Source organism: Gordionus sp. m RMFG-2023, chromosome 4 (genome assembly GCF_954871325.1).
Source record: "Gordionus sp. m RMFG-2023 chromosome 4, tfGorSpeb1-WG-v2, whole genome shotgun sequence".
NCBI lineage: Eukaryota > Metazoa > Nematomorpha > Gordioida > Chordodea > Parachordodidae > Gordionus > Gordionus sp. m RMFG-2023.
Genome location: NC_088778.1, coordinates 31,177,537 through 31,202,261, shown reverse-complemented (window position 1 = coordinate 31,202,261; position 24,725 = coordinate 31,177,537). Strand labels below are relative to the sequence as shown.

At 25.3% G+C, this 24,725-nt stretch overlaps 2 protein-coding genes across 6 annotated transcripts; one reads left to right on the top strand and one right to left on the bottom strand.

Moving 5' to 3' along the window:
- The first annotated feature begins 335 nt into the window (after positions 1–335).
- LOC135929013 (uncharacterized) lies at positions 336–24,097 on the top strand. Of its 2 annotated transcripts, none has more exons than XM_065465504.1 (6): positions 336–472; positions 524–578; positions 960–1,073; positions 1,786–1,887; positions 1,929–2,107; positions 23,974–24,097. In XM_065465504.1, the coding sequence occupies exons 1-6, from the start codon at positions 455–457 to the stop codon at positions 23,992–23,994; spliced, it is 489 nt and encodes a 162-aa protein (XP_065321576.1). In that variant the 5' UTR covers positions 336–454; the 3' UTR covers positions 23,995–24,097. The 2 variants fall into 2 exon arrangements, with proteins under 2 accessions (XP_065321576.1, XP_065321575.1); XM_065465503.1 differs by lacking the exon at positions 23,974–24,097 and adding an exon at positions 13,904–13,981.
- Positions 3,206–10,098, bottom strand: LOC135929010 (zinc finger MYM-type protein 1-like). Of its 4 annotated transcripts, none has more exons than XM_065465498.1 (16): positions 9,989–10,098; positions 9,862–9,946; positions 8,326–9,442; positions 8,025–8,282; positions 7,633–7,716; positions 7,444–7,527; positions 7,201–7,287; positions 7,008–7,091; positions 6,765–6,851; positions 6,569–6,655; positions 6,274–6,524; positions 5,112–6,212; positions 4,783–5,072; positions 4,589–4,739; positions 4,242–4,546; positions 3,206–4,199 (listed from the first exon to the last, which is right to left on the bottom strand). In XM_065465498.1, the coding sequence occupies exons 4-16, from the start codon at positions 8,280–8,282 to the stop codon at positions 3,835–3,837; spliced, it is 3,234 nt and encodes a 1,077-aa protein (XP_065321570.1). In that variant the 5' UTR covers positions 8,326–9,442; positions 9,862–9,946; positions 9,989–10,098; the 3' UTR covers positions 3,206–3,834. The 4 variants fall into 4 exon arrangements, with proteins under 4 accessions (XP_065321570.1, XP_065321571.1, XP_065321572.1 ...); XM_065465499.1 differs by having other exon boundaries at positions 8,330–9,442; XM_065465500.1 differs by having other exon boundaries at positions 8,326–8,410.
- Positions 24,098–24,725: the final 628 nt, after the last annotated feature.

The following is a 24,725-nucleotide window of genomic DNA, read 5'->3' as shown; positions in this document are numbered from 1 at the left end:
GGTATTTAGGATCGACCAAAAACCATAAATCGATATTTGTAATTTTCTAATAGTGTATAATTTTAAACGTTTTAACTTATCCCATTCAAATTAAAATTTCCATCAATGAAATTAAAATATGTTTTTACTTTTAATTATATAATTTTGAAAATTTAACCTTGATTTCTCTACCAAAATTTAAAGTTAATAAAATAAAATAACACTACAGGAAAATATCATATTACATTAAAACGTAAATTCGATTCAATATAACCTTGTACCAAATTGTCAAGGCAGAATTTATCGAATGTAACTTTCAATGTTAAAATTTAATATAGATGTTTACATAAATATATCAAATTTCTATATAACTTATAAGGATGGAAAAATTCCAATTATAACAAAATTTTAGAAAGGTGTGTAGAATAATTAATATGTTACAACTTTTTTTTGTTCACTAAATTTCAATTATATAATGCGCTCAAGTTTCCTAGTAACAATTTATATTTATTAGATGTGTGACTACCAATAACAATTTTTATAGGGCCTTATTATTTTGTTGACCTTTGCGACCAACTATGGACTGGGTTTCATCTTTGGTAAGAAAAATAAATATTTTCATTGATATATTCATAAAAATTAAGTTAATTTCATTTTTATTAGAAATGATTTAACGGAGATGTAAAATAAAATAAACTTTACTTAATCAATTTATTTTTCCCACCCCAACATAATATTAGACTCGTTAAACTATGTTTTTAAAGTTTAAATAAATTTTACTATAAATATTTTATTTAAAGAATTTATAATTTTATTAATTGTAACTTATTGAGGGTGTAGGAAATTTGATTGATATGATTGTAGTTAAATAAAATAAAATATGTAAGTTTTACTAGAGCTCTTCAGGGACCAATAACTAAATATTAAAGATTAGACTAGTTTATGAACAAAAAAGTTATTTTACAATTTTGAAATAATAGGTGTTCCCATTATTGGTCGTAAACTATTACAAGACTGTTTGTTGTCCGGCGGAAGAGATAATATATATTTAAATGAAGAAATACCCCAATCTCTGCCTAGAATATATATGCACAGTAAAATTAAATTAAATATTTTATATTATTTATTAACATTATTAACATTATTTAAAATATATTTTATAAAAACTCTCATCTGGTCTGAAATTCATATTATCAAATTATAGGAGACCTAATAAAAATCTGAAAATGATAATCAATAATAGATATAATCACTTGAATGCGTAATTACCTTCCAAAAATTAAAAATATAGCAGTGGCGTAGCTACGGGGGTGGTTTTCGGGTTTGGACCCCTCCCAGAGCAGAAATTTATTTTTAGATTATACGTTCAAAAGACTTAATAGTGATTTATATCAAATAAACACCATTAATATTTATATTTTTCTGGTTTTGATGTTTGTGGAAGGATATTATATTATATTACTATTTAAATTATTCTGGATAGTATTATTATAAAGTCATTGAGAGTAATCTACTAAATTATAATAACATATTATTGATGCATTTAAAAAAATATATTTATTATATATTATCGAGGATATGGTTATGATTTGTAAGATAAACCCGGCCGAAGGCCGAGCAAAAGGGCCGAAGGCCCGTTAAAGGGGGTCTGAAGGCGAAGCCCCCAGGCTTTTATATGTATGGACCCCCTCTAAGAAAAATTCCTAGCTACGCCACTGGTTGCTAGTGCTACATAATTTAATATTATATCATTATATAATAATATATCATTATATAATATTTAATATTTATTTATAATATATTAAGAGCTTCCTACGGATGTACAATTTTTTTCTGTCAGAAAGCCAACCACGGAATCTGTGTGCAGTTTTGAAATGCTTTTTCATCTACCACCCTTGTATGTGATAGGTAAATATATATTTTATAATTTAATTCTAATTGAGATAAAGGTGTAAGAATTCCAACCACTACTACTATAATATCTACCAGTAATTTAACGGTAGAATATGATAAGGATGGACTAACCATAGTTGTACGAAGAGAATTACCCGATGTCGGAATCTATAGAAGATTTAGATTTAATGTTAGAAATTTAGCAAACTCGGCAATTCTTAATATAGATTTTGAGGTTAATTATTTAGTATAAATATTTATGTTTAAAAATTAAACTGTATCACCTTAAAAATTTATGTTAAATAGGTCAGATTATGAATATAAAAATTTTTGAATTTCTAAATTCAATTCCAATCATAATAAAAGTATTAATTTTATACAAATAACCCCTTAATATAATTTATTTTAACTTTTATATGAGTAATCGATAAATTAATGATGGGATAACAAATCAGGGATGTGAACTCTTCGTCAAAAAAAAGGGTCCAGGTCTGGGTTCGGTTACAGGAATAAAATTTGAAAGGACTCCAGGGTTCGGGTCCGGGTTCAGGGAACATAAAAATAATGACTCAAAATAAGATTTTTTTTCATTCATTTATTATTATACTTCAATATATACATATTCTTAATTTACAAATGATAAATTTTAAAATGAAATAATTTATATTATAAATGTTTTATTCTCGCACAATAATAATATCTTCTAAAATATCATCCTTGAAATTTCCATGTAAAGTAGATAATATATATTTCAAAGATGAAAATTCACGTTCTACTCTTACCTAAAATAGATAGTTATCTTTATAAAAATATTGTACTTGTTTTGCTAGTACAGCTATTAAGATTCTAGAAAAGATAAATAATTCTGGATATATTGAAGAATTTTCCAGAATTTTAAAATATTTATACCCTTATTTATTCTCTTAACTTCTGAGAACTTTACTATTAAAGATGCAATAGGCATTTTTTGATCCTCCTTTCCAGCGTCTACATGGCAGAAAATTTGATGGAGGCAACCCCCATCCCAAATCTACCCCTACCCCCCTAAAAAAATTTCGCGGCCTTCGGCCGCGATATTTGCCTTAATCAAGAAAATCTTATATTAAGTCACTATTTATACCCTTACAAACATTCAGACCTGCTTTGGAAAAAAAAATTTACAAACTGATAACTATTGTTACTATCCGTTTTCAATTAACTTATATTTAAGTAGGTAGTGCAATCTTTTCATAATTTGATTGATAATCAATTTATTTTCATAAAAATTAATATAATAGTATTAAATGAGATAACATATTTACATTACTATAAAAAAATATCAAAAATTTAGTAAAAAAATATAAGATGAGTAATTTTAAAGAGGTATAGCTTGATTCTATAATTACTAATACCTTTATATTAAGTAAAAAAAACAAAATGAGTAATTTTAAAGAGGTATAGCTTGATTCTATAAATACTAATGCCTTTATATTAATTAAAAACATTCATATAGATATAACTATTATATAAAAAAAATTTTTATGTAAATATAACTTTTATATAAAATATTAGAATAAAGAATATAGTATATTTTGCACAAGAATTATAAAAACATTTATGTAAATATAACTATTATATAAAATATAAAATGAATAGAGTATATTTTGCACTGGAAATATAAATTTTTTTATGTAAATATAACTTTTATATAAAATATGAGAAAAAAATGAATATAGTTGCACTGGAATTATAAAAACATCTATGTAAATATAAGTTTTATATAAAATATTAAAATAAAATGAATATAATATATTTTGCACTGGAATTATAAAAACATTTATGTAAATATAACTATTATAAAATATTTAAATAAAATGAATATAGTATTATATTATGCACCGGACTAGAATGATATAAAAAACTATTAAATTAAATTTACATTATTAAAAAGGCGTATATAATTAGCTGTGAAAAAGATATAACTTATTTTATTAATAATTTAGTTAATCTTTTAGACGTAGATGCAAATCGCGTTATAATGTCGTCTATTTTAAATCTTTCAAAAACATCAATTTCGCTGGATATTAGAAGTAAATTTTCTAAAAAGGGGTCAGAAATTTTATTCCGCATTCTAGTTTTATTTATTTTGACTTTGCTCATCACTCTTTCGGCTGAACAAGAAGTAGTTGGTAGAGTCAATAAATATTTATATAATAAATATAAATTAGAATAAGAATTTAATTTATTTAAAAGACGATATGGTAGTATAAATGAATATTTTATCCATTTTTTTGTATTAATTATGTTATCGTTATTGATATCTTCCTCGGTTTCATCGTTTACAATACCTTTAATTATATATAATTTTAAATAAAATATCAATAAATTACTTTCATCAATATATAACCCATCATTCTTTTTTATTTTCAAAAGATCCTTGCAATAAATGATTGCTTGTGAATCCAAATATAAAGATCGAAAATCATTATATTCACGAGCAATATCTTGAGCATTTAATTGGTAAGTATGACAAATTTGAGATATTTGCCACCCTTCTATTCTATCATTGGCTATAATTCCAGCTGGTGTAAAAAGAGATATTTGAGATAAAAAATTTAAACAATCATAATTAAATCTTTCATTTAAATCATTAATGATTGTATCAAGCACAGGGAAAAATATTTCCCTTTTATATCTATAATGCTAAATAATAATTTTAAATCTTTTTTTATTCAACTTGTTTTTTTTTTGTTTAACATAATTATTGAATGCTGTTTGATCAAATTTGAATATTGATTTTATATTATGCAATTCCGTTGTAACATTATTCTTTTTCAAATAACTGTTAGATAAGGAATGCAATTTTAAAAAAATATTATCCCCATTAGCTACATTTTAAAATTATTTATAGAAATCGTAACTAATTTTAACCTCTTAGTCTTTGTAATTTATTTTTTGTGTGTTGTATTAATTTAGTTACCATAGCCAAATCATTACCAACTGCCTGCATTTCAATACAAGCCTCATGTGTGCATTTCAATATTTCTTTCAAAATAAATAGACTTAATATGAAATCTTCATCCTTAATTCTTGTTAATAATCCATCGGCAATAGAAGAGGTGCTTGGGTCATTAGAATCTTTTAATTCATTTAATGATGCTATAATATGTTCATAAACATCTAAAAAAATTTCTACAGCTTTATAAGATGATGACCAATTTCTAAAAAAAGATAAGTTACATTAAAAATATTATATTTACCTTGTTGTATTTTTTATTCTTTTAAGAGATTTTTTAGACTTTGTCATTTGATATTTAACAAACACTCCTTGACGTCTTACCCCATTCATGAAATTATATAACTCATCCAATATTCCCATTACCTTTTTCATTTCTATTTTGCATCCACAAACATGAGCAACTACTAAATTGAGCCTATGTGCATGGCACCAAATATATATGGCTTTTGGAGCCTCTTTCAATATTAAAGCCTGCATTCCTTTGTATACTCCTCTCATATTCCCTGCACCATCCATACTTTGCCCAACCATATAATCAAGAGGAAGACCAAGATCTTTGAACTTAGAAAAAACATGTTTCTTTATATTTTCCCCGGTGGTTTCTGATGTTGTAAAAACATGGATGATCCTTTCTACAGGATGTGGATGCGGATCATCTTCTATATATCTTACAAGTAAAGCAATGCATTCTTTTTTAGACACATCATATGTTCCATCTAATATGATGCTATAGGCACAATTCTCTTTAATTTTTTGAATAATACATTTTATTATTTTTATCTTAATGACTTCAATAATTTTTTTCACATGGCCATATGACAATAAATTTATATAAGGTCTTGAAATTTTATCTGATTTTTTTCTCCTCAATTTTTCGTTGTTATCAATGTATGCCCGTAAAGTTGGAACCGTTTTTGCCATTAATTTTATGAGGCACATAAAATTACCTTCATTCGAATTAGTGCCCCAAAAGGCTATGTTACATTTTATAAGGTATATAATGGCATCAATAATATTATGAACTATATTACGATTTTCCATTATTATATCAAGCCTATTTGATAGAAAATGATCTTGAATACGCTTATTTGCAAGCCAAGTCATGTTGGTGTATTCACAATCCTTATGAATAGAAGATGACTCATGTCTCTCTAAGTCACGCTTAAAATTTTTCCAATTATTTACTCCAAGTTGAGTCCAAAAAGTATTGGATTTAGGGCCACCAAACATAAGACAATAAAGACAAAAGACTTTGTCTAAAGTGGTGCTATAGGATAACCAATTTCTTGGTTTGAGGGAACCATCAATATTAACCTTTTTATAATAGGATATATTCATGCTCCTATTTAAAAGTAGAAATAATGGATGCGTAAAAATTAATAAAAATTAAATTTTTTAAAAACCTTTTGTGAGTAACAGGATATTGAAATATATTTGAACATGGCTGACATGGGCCTATGGAAATTATGAAATTAATCAAGATATTTGTCATTCTAAAGAATATGAAATGAAAAGGGTCATTAGGCTCCTTTTTTTTATATAATTGAATAATATTTGGGCCTTTAATGTTTGAAATATTTTGGCTTGCATTGGGATTGATAATTGGATGAAAAAAAGATATAATTGGGGAATTTTCAATAACTTTGTGTGTTTGCTAATTATTATTAAAGAGTGTATAGTTTTATTTAAATTAAATACCTCATCATTCAAAATCAGCAGATCACTGGAACTGGGCATTGTATGAGAAGATAATATAATTTGGGAATCTTCAGTAAAAGATTTGTGCTAATTATTAAATAAATAATAATTAAAATTTGTTTATTCATGAAAATATCTGAATATCCTCATTTATTCCCTTCAAAATTATAAAAGAAATCTTATTTAAATTAAGTACCTCATTATTCAAAATCAGCAGATCACTGGAACTGGGCATTGTATGAGAAGATAATATAATTTGGGAATCTTCAATAAAAGATTCATGCTAATTATTAAATAAAGAGTGGTTAAAATTTGTTTACTTATGAAAATCTTAATTTTAATAAAAATTTTATTCTTAATTAAGATATAGAAAAGTGGAAAATATTTCATAATTTATTCACTTCAGAATTATCAAACAAATCTTATTTAAATTAAGTACCTCATCATTCAAAATCACCAGATCACTGGAACTGGGCATTGTATGAGATAATATAATTTGGGAATCTTCAGTAAAAGATTTGTGCTACTTATTAAATAAAGAATAATTAAAATTTGTTTATTCATGAAAATATCTGAATATCCTCATTTATTCCCTTCAAAATTATAAAAGAAATCTTATTTAAATTAAGTACCTCATTATTCAAAATCAGCAGATCACTGGAACTGGGCATTGTATGAGAAGATAATATAATTTGGGAATCTTCAATAAAAGATTCATGCTAATTATTAAATAAAGAGTGGTTAAAATTTGTTTACTTATGAAAATCTTAATTTTAATAAAAATTTTATTCTTAATTAAGATATAGAAAAGTGGAAAATATTTCATAATTTATTCACTTCAGAATTATCAAACAAATCTTATTTAAATTAAGTACCTCATCATTCAAAATCACCAGATCACTGGAACTGGGCATTGTATGAGATAATATAATTTGGGAATCTTCAGTAAAAGATTTGAGCTAATTATTAAATAAAGATTAATTAAAATTTGTTCATGAAAATATCTGAATATCCTCATTTATTCCCTTCAAAATTATAAAACAAATCTTATTTAAATTAAGTACCTCATTATTCAAAATCAGCAGATCACTGGAACTGGGCATTGTATGAGATAATATAATTTGGGAATCTTCAATAAAAGATTTGTGCTAATTATTAAATAAAGAGTAGTGAAAATTTTAGGCAAATGACTTATTTTATTCTTAATTATAATATATAAATTTTTTTTTAACAAAAGTTGAAATATTTAAATATTCTTATAATTTATTTCCTTCAAAATTGATAAAGGGCATAATAAAAATGTACCTATATATTAAAAATCTTATCTTTAATAAAAATTAAAAGTATTATGCTCAAATTATAGATGAAGAATTGGTTTCTACTAATTCACAAAATTTAAGGTTATTTTTACTTATATTTATTGTCATGAATTAAAATAATATATATAAAAAATTACTTTTTGGAAGTAAGATGTTATTGATTTTTTTTGTAACTTGGTTTCAACCCCATTTGTGATATTGAATGGAATATCTTTATTTAAGGATACCCAATTATTATCCTTTTTGATAGCTATCTTTGTAAATTTGATATCAGATAACTTGACATGAGGATGTTTATGTTTATAATGGTTATTTATTTTGTCACTTCTTATTTTAGAAGTTTTACAATTAATATAGTCACATTTGACTTTATATATTGTTTTGTTACTTGGCATCTAGAATAAAAATGAAATAAATATTTAGATAATATTTTTTTACTCACTGATGGCCATCAAGAATGATGGAGAATCATAATTTTATCCTTTATTTGACGGTGGATGGCTGAATCTTAAAATTCTCCTATCTTATGAGGTGTGATTCAGAAATTAAATTTATATTTGTTTAAATGAGGGTGTAATTTTAAAATTTTCCAGTGGTTTTACAAAATATATTAAAGAAATATATATTTAGATATTTTAATATATGTGCACAATAAATTTTTATTCATTTGTATTATATTTTTAATCTAAAAAATATATTAAAATCTTTTAAAATAAATTCTTATTCATTTGTATTTGTAATTTATAATCAAAAAAATATATTCTAGACCCTTATTGTTTTTAAATTAAAATTCATAAATATACACTCTATTAACATATTTTATAAAAATAATGAAAAATTTACTGATTCAATCATCATCATATAAAGGAAATTTATTATGCACCCATCATTGAATAAAGAAGAAAATTCTGATTACCAGTCATTCATAATGGACTATCAGCTATTAACTTATATTTTTGATAATGTTTTCTTAAAAGATTCCTATTATATTATATGTAAGCTTAATGCATGGTCACAAAAAATATAATATTTTTTGTTATTTATGCCAAAACAATCATGGATCAATATTTCCTCCATTATACACTTCACAATTGATTTCTTTATTTCTTAGTGTCCAACAATTTTTAGAAATGTATGATGCTTTGAAATCATAGTTTCTTTAAATTAACAATCCTAATAAATTTTGCAAATAATTGAAAACAGGCATATTTGTGATTTGCCCATTCATTTATCTTCAAATAAAGTCTGAGAAATGATATATTTTAATCATTGAAATTAGAGACCTTCACTGGCATTGATTTCTTCATCCAGCCTAGGTCATAAGTAAAAATAATTTTCAGGCCCAGTTCATGTTTAATGGAAATCCAAACCCAAACCACATCATAGGTTTCAAAGATTATTCCCAAGCCATATCCAAAAATTTAATTTATTGTTAACAAAAATAAACAATATTTCAGTATATGGAATCACTTTGTCAATTCATTTAATTGAAATCTTTTCTTAAATCAATAATCAAATGAGAGGAATAGATTATCTGTTCATTCTCCCAAGATTTCTATAAATATTTAGAAAAAAGGCCAAATATATTATGGAAAATTTGATGTTATATAAAATTTATCTAATAATGAAATAAAAAATTTATCAATTCTTTTAACAAATTTTTTATCACACAATGGTTTTCACCTCTCACTTATAATTTTGTATATAATTTACGCTTACCTCAAAGAATCATTTATCATAAATAGAAATCAATTATGGGTCCAACCTGATTGCCTCACAAAAATGTGGTAATATTTACCCCATTGAAAATGATTATTTAAAAAATTATTAGCAAAAATAATTGCCATGGTTCAAAACCCAGATAACTTATTAAGTATACATATTAAGATTAAATAAAAATAGCTTCATTCTTTATTATATTTATTTATCTATCATCAAATTAAGGAAAATGCAATTATATGCTTAAAAAATTACCTTTTTAAAATCCAAAAATGTTTCTTTATATTGTTAATTGAGTAGGATTATCTTATCATAAAAGGGATTCTTTATTCAAAAGGTCCTTATTATAAAAAAATATATATTGATAATTTAAAATTGATACTGTGAAAATCTAAATCCCATTATGTAAATGAATTTTCTAAAAATTTAAAAAAATAAATATAGTGTATAATATTTATAAATTGACAGATATCTTTTCTTTAATTGACATTTTTCAGAAAATCAACGATAATCATATCGATTATTGGATTTAAAAATATCATAATACAAGTCAAAAATTACCCTCCAAAAATCAATACCTACCCCCCAAAAACAAATGCCTACCCCCCAAAAATCAATATCTACCCCCCAAAATTAATACCTACCCCCCAAAATGCCAATATTTTTTGGAGGCATTTGTCTCCTACCCCCCCGGCCATGTAGACACTGCTCCTTTCTATCTGATGATAAATTAATTTTTTTTTCTCTATCTAAAAGTAAAATTTTAAGATCATCAATGTTGCTATTATTATTATCACTACAACCAATAGGTATTGTCCGTAGCCTCCAATATATTGTAAATAATGGAGTTTTGCTTATGCCATAAATCCTTACGATGGTCTTTATTTGTTTTGCTCAATACTCAATAAAACTTAATATAGAGGTAAATATATAGAGTGTATGCAACACTATTTTGCAAATACTGTTGCTTACGATATTCATGTTTTCTAATATTTCGTATAAAAAGGACTGTAAATTTTTCTAAATCTAATCGGCATCTAATACATATGCCTTAAAATCAAATAAACATAATTGTTCTGATTGTAATCTTAATATTGTTATTTTTAAATGAACTAATACACTAGTAAGGTCCTTTATTTGGCACACCAATCATCTTCCGACAAAATGACTTTACCTTTCAAACTTAATAATCGTTCTTGCATCATACAAATTAAGGACCAACGTGTTGTGCATTATCATTTAAATTAATATTACTTGTACTACAAAATAATTCACTTTCAAAATAATCAACGTATTTCTATAACATAGCATATTAATAAATTTACATAATAAAATATTATTACACTGGAAAATAATTTATGATATCAATCTCTAAATAAAATGGAAGTCCAGGAAGAAAATTGAAAGAAAAACGCGAAGATAAAATAAATGATTCCACAAAAAAAATATATAATAAAATTTTATAAAATTTATATTATTTTTTAAAAAAATATTTATATTTTTAAAAATTTTATGACACCTAGAACCCTTGGACCCTTCACTTTTAAAAAGGGTCCGGGTTTGGGTTCAGCTAAAATACGATGGTACAGGGTCCGGGTTTGAGTTCACATCCCTTTAACAAATATTGTAATTGAGAGGATGAATAATAGAGTTTTTGATAATACTTTTAAAATCTATCAAAACATATTGAACCAAATCCAAAAGATCAATTTTCAATAAATAAATTTTCGTGTTTTGTAATTATTACAATGAAAATGTGCTGAAATCTTGGACATTATACTGGAATCGTATAGGTTTCCTCTTTGGTTAATATTACCGATTGAATTTAGAACAAACTATATTTCACTTTTATTTAAACATCAGATTTCATGTATCATAGCATGTCATATATATACCATTTTAAATATAATTACCAGTTGATGGATATGTATATAAAAGTAATAATGATAAAAAAAATCATTGGTTTTAAGTTAGTAAAAAATCAAAATATAAAAGTTTTTTAGTTTAGATTCTATGATAAATAATATAAAAGTTGTTTTTTAAGTTAATGGTGACTTAGATGACAATAAAAGAAATAATTTTAACGTTTTAGAAAGTAATAGATAATTTATAGTAATAAAAAATAACAAGCTTAAAATTTTTAAGTAAAATAAAATAAATTATAATGATGTAAAATAATGCCTGGAAAGTGCCAACATATGCTTATCATGTCAGCAAAATTTCAGTCTTTCATACAAGTATTCTTTTTTAGAACACCTAAATATCCTAACTGCGATGCTTTTTAGCATAAATCAACGCTAATACAAAAAATAAGAAAATTTATATAAATCCCATCTAACAAAAAATTTATATCTTCAAATTCAATTATTAGAATGCTAAAAAATACTTATAAAATAAAAAATTATATATTAAAGGGGAGGGGGTAGATTTAAAATTATGAAAAACATCACTGAAAACGTGCAGTAGATTTATTTGAATACTTCAATTTATATTTTTTGTCTTAAGAAAAGAAATTCTTTGGTCTCCAATGCTATGGTTTCGTATGATAGGGCCAAAGTTTTTTTTAAAAAAGGAAGGTGTTAGAGGCAATATGTTCATTAAAAGAAGTGGAAATTGGAGTAAAAATTAGGTTATCCAGTGTTTTGTATTTGTTTATCTCTTTTGTTTCGGCTTAAGTGAGAGTGTTGCAATTGCTATTTGCCTTGAAGATGGTAAATATAATCCCAGAAGGGAGTATTACCCATAGACCTTGGGATAGTTGTGAGGCCATCGGGTCTTAAGCCATGATCTGATGAATGATTGCTAGGTTCTAAAATTTTAAGGATTCGAGCATTTTTAGAACTAGACTGATTAGTTTAGGTTTTGCTGAATGGCGCTTTTGACGACCCTTGCTTTAAATACAATTTAACCCATATCTGCTTTTACCATTTTGGAAACCATGAGGTTGTTCTATGTTACAGCCCAGTCTATGACCCAAGGTAGATCTTAGTTGTTCATTAGTAAAGAATTTCTTAAGTTTTTAACTAGGCAAAGCTTCCAACCAATGTCCACCTAATTTATCATTATTTCGAAAGAGTTGGAATTTCTTCAAGGGGAGAAAAGGTAGATAAAATGGAGTATGATTTTGAAATTAAGGGCAAGAAGTTATTTTTGTGATTAATTATAATGAGAAAAACCGTATTGGTTAAGACACTACTCTGTCAAATTGAAAGGGCCTGATTCTGTAAGCTATCATTAGTAGAGATTAAGCTGGATATTAACAAGTAATTTAATAGATGGGGAGAAAAAATATTATAATTACATTTTATGATAGGACAACTTTAAATTGAGAGAATTATATTATTACATACATATAACAATTTGTCCAGTTTTAGGCAGTACTAATAGTTTGTACAGGAACGTGCCTTATAGAATTTCTGACTTTAACCTAACTACTAGAATAAATGGCTATTGTTTAGATTGTCATTTAAAACCATATATTTGATATGTGACACATTCCCGTGGGAGTTTTTAGCATTTTTGTAGAATTTAAAATTTGCAGTTGAAGTATCTTCTCAAAACCTAGGTAAGTTAGAATTTTTTTTGTAATATTTATAAAATGTTATTTTCTTTTATTTTATTATATCTAGGATTCGAACTTCTTAGAATACCTACCCCCATTATAACTTCCCGACCTCCAACTCCCTTCTAAATAAAAAACAAAAAATAGAAATCCATAAAAATACCCTAATAAATCTTTATAATTTTTCTGATAAGAGGCTTCAAAATTTTAAGCAGTGGAACCTTAAACTCCGGAACTTTGTAGAAAACGATTTAGGTCCCTACAAATGTTATTATCGACGATAAGAATATTCAAAATAAGAATCGAATTGTGAACTTTTAATTCGTGCTCATGCTTAGTTTAAAATTCTTATCATAAAATGAGCACCTTAAAAGAGGAATCTGAATGGAGATGAATCAAATATTTTTTTTGAAATGTTTATTTGGATATTATTATATTAACGAATTTTTAATGCATTATATAAAGCATGCATATCCAATTTAAATGTATTAAAATATATTAAATTGATCTTTCTTTAGCAAATTTTTTAATATATCTGAATTTTATAGTATTTATTTTAATGTCAAAGAAATAATTTTATGACATTATACTAGGTTAATATTTAAAAAAATATGAGATTTAAAACGATTTTTAAAATATTAATGAAATATTATTAGATATAATATAGTAAATTAATGAAATTTTAATATGAAAAAAAAAATAAAATAAATATAAATATTTTAAATTAATATTTAGACTATAGTTGGAAATCCTGCTGAAGTATATGAAGGAGAAATAAATTATATTAGTGGAGAAGAATACTAAACGCTTTATCATAATAATTTTAAAATTTTCATAAAATTTAAATCATATTAACATAATACAAATCTTTTAATATATATTATGATAATATTATATATTGCATTATCCCATTAATTACAATAATTATTAAATTTAGACAAATAAAATTTTATTATAACAATATTTTCATAAATTATAAACCTTTTAAATTCATTAGATATTATAATATATTTATCATTAAAAATATGCTGTCTAAATAAAAATATGTAATGAAATAATATATTATTTCATCAATAAATTTCAATAAATCAGCTTTTCATATTCTGGTTTGTAATGAAAATAAGCTAACCTAAATAAGATATATTTTTATATTAACAATTTTATATCCAATTACCAAATTTTACAAATGTGATATTAATATTGTATATCTAATTTTCACTATAGTAATATAATAACATATGAGATTTTGCTATGTAAAGGACTATTCCATAAAGACATCTTTTAAATGGCATTATTTCGAATACATCTGTAAATATTATTTTTACATTTTATGTGAGTTTAGTTTAGCTTACTTAACTAACACTAACACCACAAATTTAATATCGTATCGTGTAATCAAATATGATTAAAATAATGAAATAATTGCGATTCTCTCTGCCATTTAAGATTCACTTTCATATATCAAGGTTAATAATAAATTCTTGTTTTACTCAAAAATAAAACATAATTACTACTATTTTGGATAAATAAATTTATAGTATCAATGGATTGGGTTAACAATCGGAATTAAAAAGAGAATATATATAAATTTAACACAACACAAAAAAGTTTGATACAAACTAAAATACTAAAATTCATTTAATGTGTAAATATATATATTTGCATTGTTATATATATATGCATTTGAATAGTTATGATTAATAAAAAATAACAAATGAATAAATAGAAATTCCAGGTTTTTTCAAAAAAAAATATTAATATTTAAAATCAAAATAAGTTACTATCGAGATAAAATTAATTCAAGCGTGACCCTTGAAAAGTAAAAATTTTAAGCAAAATTATTGAAAGTGATTGTAAAATATAATAATTAATTTTTATTTAGATTTTGATCAATTGTATTTTATTTCAAAAATGTTACTTGTTAATTTCGAGATATGAATTGCTTTGGGTACTCTATTACCGCAAAAAAATAAAATATTATATTAATAATGCAATTATAAAAGTTATATAAAAATTAAAATTTATTGCAAAAATATATATTACACAAAAAATTAACCATTAAAAATGAATTTCATAATTATAATAAATAATTTTTTCTATAATATATAATGCATAAATCGGAATATAAAAAGAATGGTGAAAAATTTCACTATAGCCAATCATTTTCAATATTTTTCGTAATATTAACCACTTTCTTGATTGGTTATCGTTTGCAGATCTGTGACTTATCAGCCATTTTTTAATATATCGAGAAGTCTTCCACTGATTCCCGTTAACGTTTATCATCCTAACCGGAAATTTATCATAAGACTTTCATACAAATTTGTCATGATGACATTCATGAGATGCAAATTTCTCATTGATTCAGGGAAAATTTCCCCAGGAAAAATGGGAGAATTAACGAAAGACTATTGGAAAATTAAAAAATATCCTCAAATAAACCTTTAAATCTTTCAATTTTTTTTTTATTGAATCACTTTATAAAATTTGAACTTAGGAAATATTAAAATAATTAAAAAGTAAAGACAAAAAACACTGTAAAAATTACATATTTTTTTTTTATTGAATAACTTTCTTAATAACAACAAGACGATTATTATAAATTACATTTAAAATTCTTGGGATGCTAAGAAAATAACATCAACGTTTTCTTCAATTGAAATGTCATCATCGCTTATTTAAAATTGGAATCTAAACTCTTTTGATGATATCCGGAACATAGTGTATTTGTGTGATCCTTTAAATGTATGTTATGAATGTTTGATATTAATTATTAGACATATTTTTTTTTTATTTTTTAGTTTCTTTCTTTTTCGTTTTTAATGAATCTTCCCAAAAGCTGACCTAACTTTTTCTGATAAGGCACTTGAGGATGGTATAGAAAAACATCTTACTGCCATTTGACAAAGGGGTTGATTTGTACACAATCATTTCCACCATATGTGTGATTTGAATCTAGCTCTCCTATATGCCACCAACTCCATTATAAAAACCTTGTTTTGAACGATATTCTACTAAATTACCTATAACTTTTCCAATGTCGCAATTAATTTGGCCTGAAATAATATTTATTAAATTTAAAGTTACTGTTACTTTCACACCATCATATCTAGGATTCAGAAGATTTGCTGCATAATGGTATTCTCGGCAACAATATTTCTTTCCTTTATTAATATATATATATCTTAACATTTTTCAAATCATTTTTAATAAAAATAAAAGTTGATGAATTGAGTTTATCTTTTTATCCCAAAATATTTCTGGTAAGTCAGATAATACTGTTGTATCCGATTCTACATTATAATTTTGGCATAAAAATATTCCAAAAAAGTCAGTACAGACTCTAATTTATCCTAGTATCCTTCTTTTCCAATAAAATACTCCTCTTTGTGTATTTGTAAATAAACTTGAAATTGAAATTTCTTGCAAAACTTCCTTATTTCTAACAGCACTTTGCAACATAATAACAAAACATGCCCTTGGACTTGGAATTTTTAAGGTAGATTTATATGTTTACAATACCATTAAATTTTATATATTTAATTATTTGTGGATTTGTGATGACTGGATAAACATGAATCATTAATTTCATAATTATGACAAGAGCCCATTTTCTTGAGAGTCAAGTTTTTTAAAGTATTTCATTTGTTGTTGATAATATTTTGTCACCTTATTATATTCTAAATCTAATAACGTTTTGCTAATTGTGTATCTTGATAGAATTTTATAGGCTTGGCACATTAATTTTAAAAAATTGATAAAATTTTTTTTTCTACTAATTGAGCAGCACTATTTGACATAAAAATTGTTAGTGCCAAAGCATTGTCAAGTTATGTTCGATTTTGTTGTGTTACAGTATCAAAAAAATTTAAATTTTAGATGTGCCCTATACTTTATTAAAATGAAGGGTATTTTCGTTAAAATTATTTAAAGTGGATTTATTTATATTTGTTTGGGATATTATTTTATTAATAATACTGGAATCGGATATACATAGAATATCCTCATCAGTAGAATATCAACCTCTTTAAACTGTAACCTATTTATATACATTTGGAATTTATTAATATGCAGAGACATCTTAGTTATATTTGGGAAAATAATTGATATATATACCCTTTATATTAGCTGTATCTTGAATAGAATGTTTCCAGATGTCGGACGTTTTCTGAGGCATCTATAAAATATTGTAATCATTTATTTAAATTGAACATAAATAAATTATAATACCAGTCATACAGTATGAATTTAATATATTGATCCTTATATATCAAATCAAATTATATCATTATTAATTAATAATTCTATTGATGTTTAACACTTTACTTCTGTACTTCACGTGATACGTGATATAGCGCGCTTATGACCTCTTTCGTTAAGGTTCAACAGAGCTACGCTGGGTATTCCTAATTTCCATCTAACTGGATTAAAGTTGGATGAAAATTTATAAATGAGATGCCCTCTACAATTTTGTGGGCAAGCCGCATGCACTTATATGCACAACTGTCCCAGAACTGTTATTTAATCGTCCATTGGCTAATAAAAGAAGAGTTGGGCAAAGCAAAAACCAATAACCGAGAACTTCAGTATATTTTAATTACTTTAAAGGTGGGAGGGGGCTGATTTTAATTCTTTAGTTAATTGAATACTATCGTAGTTAAGAGATTTAATGTTCATATCAATTGTATTCGATTTACCTTAATAAAAAATTTTATAAATATTACTAACTTCTGGTAAAATAAGATGTCCGATTTTTGATATTCTATTATTTGCTTTTGTATAATCCACTTGCACTGGAAAACCGAACCTCCTAATTAAGTAAGCAGTTTTTAATAAAATTTAAAAAACATATCCTTTGTACTTTCAGAGTTGCACTCAATGGTTACAATAATAATAAAAAAAATAAGTTTAAGGACTCTCGAGGAAAATAAAATTTATTTTAAAATTTATGATATAATAAATTAAATTATAAAATTAATTTTTTGAAATAAAATATTATATTTTATAGAGTATAATCATAATTTTTGAAAAAAATATATTATATTTATATTAAGGGAAAATTCGGGAATTTCCCGGAAAAATATGAAAATTTCAGGGAAATTTTCTCTGCCTTTACATCTCTAGCCAAAGCCATGCTCACATTTGACAGTGCTACACAGATTTTGTCAATACAATTACAGAACTGTTTAAAACCAGGGAAGCATTTATTATTAATATCATTAATATATTTCTTCCTCCCATTTTACGAGATAAACATCGAGGACGAAAAAAAAGTCATCAAATTTGCTCCTCCATAACTTATGTGAAAATCGGCTGGCCAGTTATCATTTTGTAAATATTCAAATTAGCGAAATAGATAAATCTATAATTTAAAATATTTTTCAAGAATGTGAACCCAAACCCTCGCGTTTTTAAGAGTGTAAGATACGTTTATAATAATTAAATTATGAATGTTAAAAATATTGCAACCTTGCAAGACCTAGAATTAGTGTTGTTAAACGGCTCGTTTTGAGCCGATTTTTAAAAACGGCTAACTCAATATTTAATCCAGAAAAATATTACGCAAGCCTGAAGATTTTGATCGTAGAAGGAACAACGGTCTAGGCATATATTATCGAAATCTCGAGGCTTAGGTAATATTTTTCTGCCTAAAAAATAGAGTTAGCCGTTTTAAAAAATCGGCTCAAAACGAGCCGTTTAACAACACTACCTAGAATGATGAATAGCAAATAAGACCAAATATTTTATTCGCTTTAATTTGAGAACCATGATAATATATTATTAACTTCGATAGCTTAGATCAATTTACTCTAAAACCTGAGTCATATTTAAATTTCCATCAATAAATCTTTCACATAGAACCCATGATTAAAATGTTAGAACGTCAGAATATCTCTAAAGACTAATGATGAGTAAAAATTATAATGTTATCAGTCGATCTTTATATTAGCTTTCATAAATACCAATATAGAATTTTTTTAGTTTCTGCATCCAACCCTTAATAATATGAATTATCCATAAAATCAGGTGACCCCTTTCGAAATATTATGCTAGAAACTTATGATCCCCCGCACTCACCCTGAAGACTTGGAATGATGAGCATCAATGTAATCAATCGATCTCCTTTACAGCTTTACTCATTTCAATATAATATATATTACCAATGCCCACTGAAGAGATGAATATCAATGAAATCAATTGATCTTTTTACTTTCATTTGATACCCATGTTGACAAGATACCACATTAAAAACAATTCATTTGATTAACTTTAATTTGTTAAAATACTTTAATTTAAAAAAATTCTTAGCGGATTCTCATATATATGAAAAGCATATCAATAAAGAGTAAAAACGTATTATGCAAACACTCATCATTAATTTTCTTTAATTGTTTTATTTAGTGTTTGTTATTTTATGTTTTATATATGGTGATGTAATCAAAATTTCTATCTTTTTGCTGTTTTCTATTTTGATCATATTATTACCTTATACATGATGTTAAGTTATATAACTCATTATTAGAAGTTGGTAGGCATAGGGTTAGGAGAATTTATTGAATCATTTTCAAGATCGCAATATTTCAAAATGAATATATGAATTTTGGCCAGTCAATGCATGGCCAGACAATACTCACCTATCTATAATTTTTAAGCGCCTTTATATGTCTATTAAATAAAATTTTAAAGTCTAATTTTTTGTATGAATGATGCTAAGGGCATAAGGATAATATTTATATAAAATATCCGTAATCTAAGTAATTTTTTCACCAAACAAAGTGTAACATATTTTTCACGAAAGAGATACTAAAAACAGTTTATTTAAAATATTTTTTTAATGGATTGCTCTATTAATAAATAAACTTAGGTAAGATACATATCATAAATATACACATTTTGACCAATTTTGAGAGAAATTGGTTCAATAGATAAAAGTTAAAGGGTTTTGGCTAGTCTTCAAACATTTTATGGCACATTTTCCCTATCCCTTGAAATTCTCTTCAATATAATGACACTTATCTTTTTGTAGAATTAAAACTGGCATGCTTAATTGAACAGAATTAAAAAAAACCTAAAACCAAGGATTTATACTGAATTTCACATATATATTTTTTTAAATAAAAGTCTATTGCAAAGTAAAAATTTTGATTATCTAAGAATTTTTCCATTTAAATTTCTCAGAAAAAAAATATTAAATCACTCAGAAATTTTTGTTATTAAAGTATTTTATTTTTTCAAATTAAAAGTTAATCAAATGAATTGTCAGGCTATTATTACTATATGCTCTTACTGAGTACAATAAATTTATATCCTCACGTTTAGGTGATTGGTTGGGGAGGGGGATACAACTTATTAATATAATATCTTGATATGAGTAACAAATGAAAGCTAATAAAAAAATAAATGGATTTGATTAGGTGGAGTGAATTTTTTTAACATAATACTTATGGCTGTTGAACCGCGCGAAACCGCCAATAGATTTCTGCTAATTTTTTACTGAATTATGCCGTTCAGGTTGAGACCTGATGGAGAGCTGGTGAATTACATTTACGGTTAGCTTAGGGCTATGCAACAAATATAAGGGTCTGGCGTTTAAATTAGGTGATGAGAAATAGTATTTTTATACCAAACCCACCACAAAATCCAACAAAAAAAGAAAAAAAATAATATTATTCGAAAATGTGAAAAATATAAATTAAATACTTGAATAAATTTATTTGAAAACTGTGCATTCAATTATTAGAAAACTGCAAAACTAATAATTTAAAACTAATTTCAATTATACTACTGGGCAGTATCAATATGATATCCATATAAAAAAAATCTTTCAATAAAAGGAAGACTAAATTTTTTATGTTTAGCATTCTACCATTAATTGAGAGTATATCTTCTATTTCTGGGTGAGATACTATGAGCTACAATCTTTAACATTTTTTTACTGTTTCAGATCTAAAATGCCCATGTTATTTAAATCGAAGGTATTAGAATGTAATTAGTTTTACAAAAAAAATATATTTATTTCATTATTTTCGTTTGGATAATGGAATCTGAAAAGGAATAGCTGGAGTCATAAACGCTGTATGTAATCCCAAATTCTCTGCCTTCCTTGAACAGTATAATTATTTAATGTGGTATAGTTTTCAGGGTGAGATGAGCCCCAAGTGGTTCTAACAGCGTAGATAAAAAAAATGATAATATTTTATTGAGAATCTTTCAGAATAAGTATTATTTGTGGCATATCTGGCACACTTCATTCTTTACTAAATTTGTAAAGGAGATAGATGGTTTGCCAATAGACTGTGATACGCTTTACAAATTACAGGGTAAAGGTTTATATTTAATGCGAACAAGGAATAATTTTTGGTTTTATGATAATCACACTTAATTTTTGTTTAAAAGAGTAAAGTAATGTTGTACAGCTAAATCTGAGTCGATTTTTAAAAACGGCTAACTCAATATTATGGCCAGAATAATATTGCGTTGGTCTCGAGATTTCGCTAATAGATGTCCAAAACTTTGTGCCGTCTGCGGGAAAAATATTCAGGCTTACGTAATATTTTTCTGGATAAAATAATGAGTTAGCCGTTTTTAAAAAACAAGCCGTTTAACAACACTGAGAAAATGTAATCCATTTTTTTGATGGCAAATGATAAAAATGATATCGCGACAAAACTCTAATATATAAATTACACATCTCCGTTGCTGATGATAAACAACTTCAAAATAAATCTAGCATTAAACTATTGGTTTATCTACCCCAAATTTATAAGGTTAAAGATCGCCCAATAAATAAAATGCATACTTTTGGGTTTTATTAATTTTAAATATTTCCATGTGCAAAAAAATGGAAATCTCCCAGGATAATTTTTAAAAAAAACAAAAAATAAGGGTCAAAAAAGAGTGCGATGATAACATAATTGATTCGAAAATGATGTAATATTTATAGATTTCGGAGATTATAAATAAATAATACTATATTTTGTTATTATTATGTCCATGCATCGTAATTAGGGTGGCTACCCTTTTGATATATAGGTTGGGTTCGGTTCATGTTTCAAGAATAAAACATTTCGATAATTATCAGATATTTATATAGGGTATTCATAATATAGCTTCAAATAATTTTAATCCTCTTTCATATGATATCTAATATATATAATCTCCATAATCACATGATGATCGTTTTCGTATCTCCGTAATGTATTTAAAATCTAAGGAGACTATATAGTGTAATGTTAATTTTTTTTTTAAATTTTTTTTTGCCATCCCCGGGATTCGAACTAAATTTAATATTAATTATATATTTATATTAAAGTTTCACGCATGCACCAACTTGAATATAATAATATTTAAAATATTAATTATATAGATGTTGAAGGGTAATTATTTAGTTTGTATGTATGGTATTAAATATACTTTATTAATAAATTTTATATAAATATTAAAATTTAAGAGTAAAAGAGGTAAAATTGTTGCAATGTATACTGTGAGTATGTATTGGAAATATCAAAATTTAAAATGGTTTGTTTAAAATTTAAATTAGAATGAACATATTTTCAGAATGGTACTTTAATATGTATTCATGAATTTTATATAAATACCAGGAGCTCACCAGTAGAATCATAGGTAAATCAGAAATTTACTCTTCATTTGATTATAATTTTGAATTTAGACAGATTTAATTCTTATAAGCCCCTTACATCAGACCTATTATTCTGGATCAAATATATTTGGGTTTTCCTGGGCTTGGGAAATATTTTTCACCATTAATATGGACTTGCATATAGCTTGAGAAACATTTTTCATAATTATTATAGTCTAAGATTCCTGTAAATTTTTTAATTTTAAATATGGGCTAGAAATTGGCCTGAAAATTTCTTTTGAAGACATGACAAGGCCTGATCAAAAACCAAGGTCCATGCAACTTTCATATTCTGATTGTATTTTTAAATGCATTGTGACTTTTTATATATTTTATTTCAGTCCTCAACTATCAAAATTATTATGGTCTTTTGCGGGTTTGAGAAAACCAAGTGCGAGGACCTGGCTTGGGAATTTTTTAATATTAGGCATAGGTGTATTATTTAACACAGAATAATTATATGGCCCTCAGGTAAAACAGACATTGGCCCAAAATAAATTTTTTTGCAGGCCTGGGCTTGACCTGATTAAAAAACCAAGGCCCATGAAAATCTGAATTTTGATTGTATTTTTAAATTCATTAAGATTATTTAAATATTTTATTTCAGTTCTTAACTACCAAAATTATTATGATATTTCATTGGGCTTGGAAGAATTTTTCATAATTAATATGGCTTTGAACTTTACCTGGGAATTTTTTTTAATTTAAAATATTAGGTATAAGTAATCACTAATATTTAACAAATAATATTGGTATTATCAAGTAAATGCTTTAAATTTATTTTTACTCAAACCATAGCACTTAGTTTTAATGGATTATACCTGGCTTGAGGGGGTAGGAAGAATAAAAATTGGATATTATTTTCAAATAACAGGTAACATGCAAAAAAGTAAGAAGAAAATTTTCATTCCCAGTCATTTTTGACGGGCTATTTACTAGTTAAATATAAAAGGGTAAAATACATCATAAAGTTTACCCGATTTTTTAAATATTAGTTTATGTTTCTTTACAAAATTATGGTTACAACGTATGATTAAAATATCGTCTAATATTTCGTCCAATCTTGTTCTATATGGTAATGGAATATATTTCGATCCTGCCGCAAAACCTTTGAATTACTCATATTTTATATTAATTTTTCATATAAATGAAAAAATAAACAAAGATTTCCGACAAAGTTATCTAAAATTCACAGTGTGTGTGTACTCTCCAAGTGCTGGAATATATTTCTGATCAAATCTAATGGTTTAAAGATAGATTATGAATTCACGTAAATTCCACACCAAAAGGATATATATGAGATGATGATAATTTAAAAAAAATATATGTTATTAATTCTTTTACATTACACCATTTAATATCAATAATATTTAAACCTATAACAATCTATTTTATAGTTTTAGGCTTTTGTTATTAAAATGAAATAAAAATTTACTGATTATACTTTATGTAAAAAAAATTGTCACAAAAAAATATTAGAAATTTTCTATATATTTTTTGCAAGACCGTGTTCGGTCTGGCTGGCTTAAAAAAATGTAAACAAGAGCCCAGCTCAGATTATGTAAAATTTTAGGCTCAAGATCAAGGACTCAGGCCAGGATTCGAACCTACTTGCATGTCACTAGAATAGGATTTCGATTTAGATTCTCGAAGTATTTTTTTAAAGTTTAGGCTAGATACGAGCTTAGACAAATTTCTTTGAACTTTGGTTGAGGTATCTGGGATCGACCAAGAACAAAATCAATATTTGTAATTTTCAAATAGTGTATAATTTTAAACGTTTTAACTTATCCCAATCATATAAAAATTGGCATCAATGAAATAAAAATATGTTTTTTATTTTTAATATATAATGTTGAAACGTTAACCTTGATTTCTTTACCAAAATTTAAAGTTAATAAGAAAAATATCATATTA

Coding starts and splice junctions, on each gene's coding strand:
- LOC135929013 (XM_065465503.1), top strand. Junction 1,074..1,785: donor GCCTAGAATATATATGCACA/GTAAAATTAAAT, acceptor TAATATATTAAG/AGCTTCCTACGGATGTACAA. Junction 2,108..13,903: donor TTCTTAATATAGATTTTGAG/GTTAATTATTTA, acceptor ATTAATATTTAG/ACTATAGTTGGAAATCCTGC.
- LOC135929010 (XM_065465498.1), bottom strand. CDS start 8,282: ATGCCAAGTAACAAAACAATATATAAAGTCAAATGTGACTATATTAAT. Junction 7,092..7,200: donor TGCTGATTTTGAATAATGAG/GTACTTAATTTA, acceptor TTTAATAAGTAG/CACAAATCTTTTACTGAAGA. Junction 4,547..4,588: donor GTTAAACAAAAAAAAAACAA/GTTGAATAAAAA, acceptor TTAGCATTATAG/ATATAAAAGGGAAATATTTT.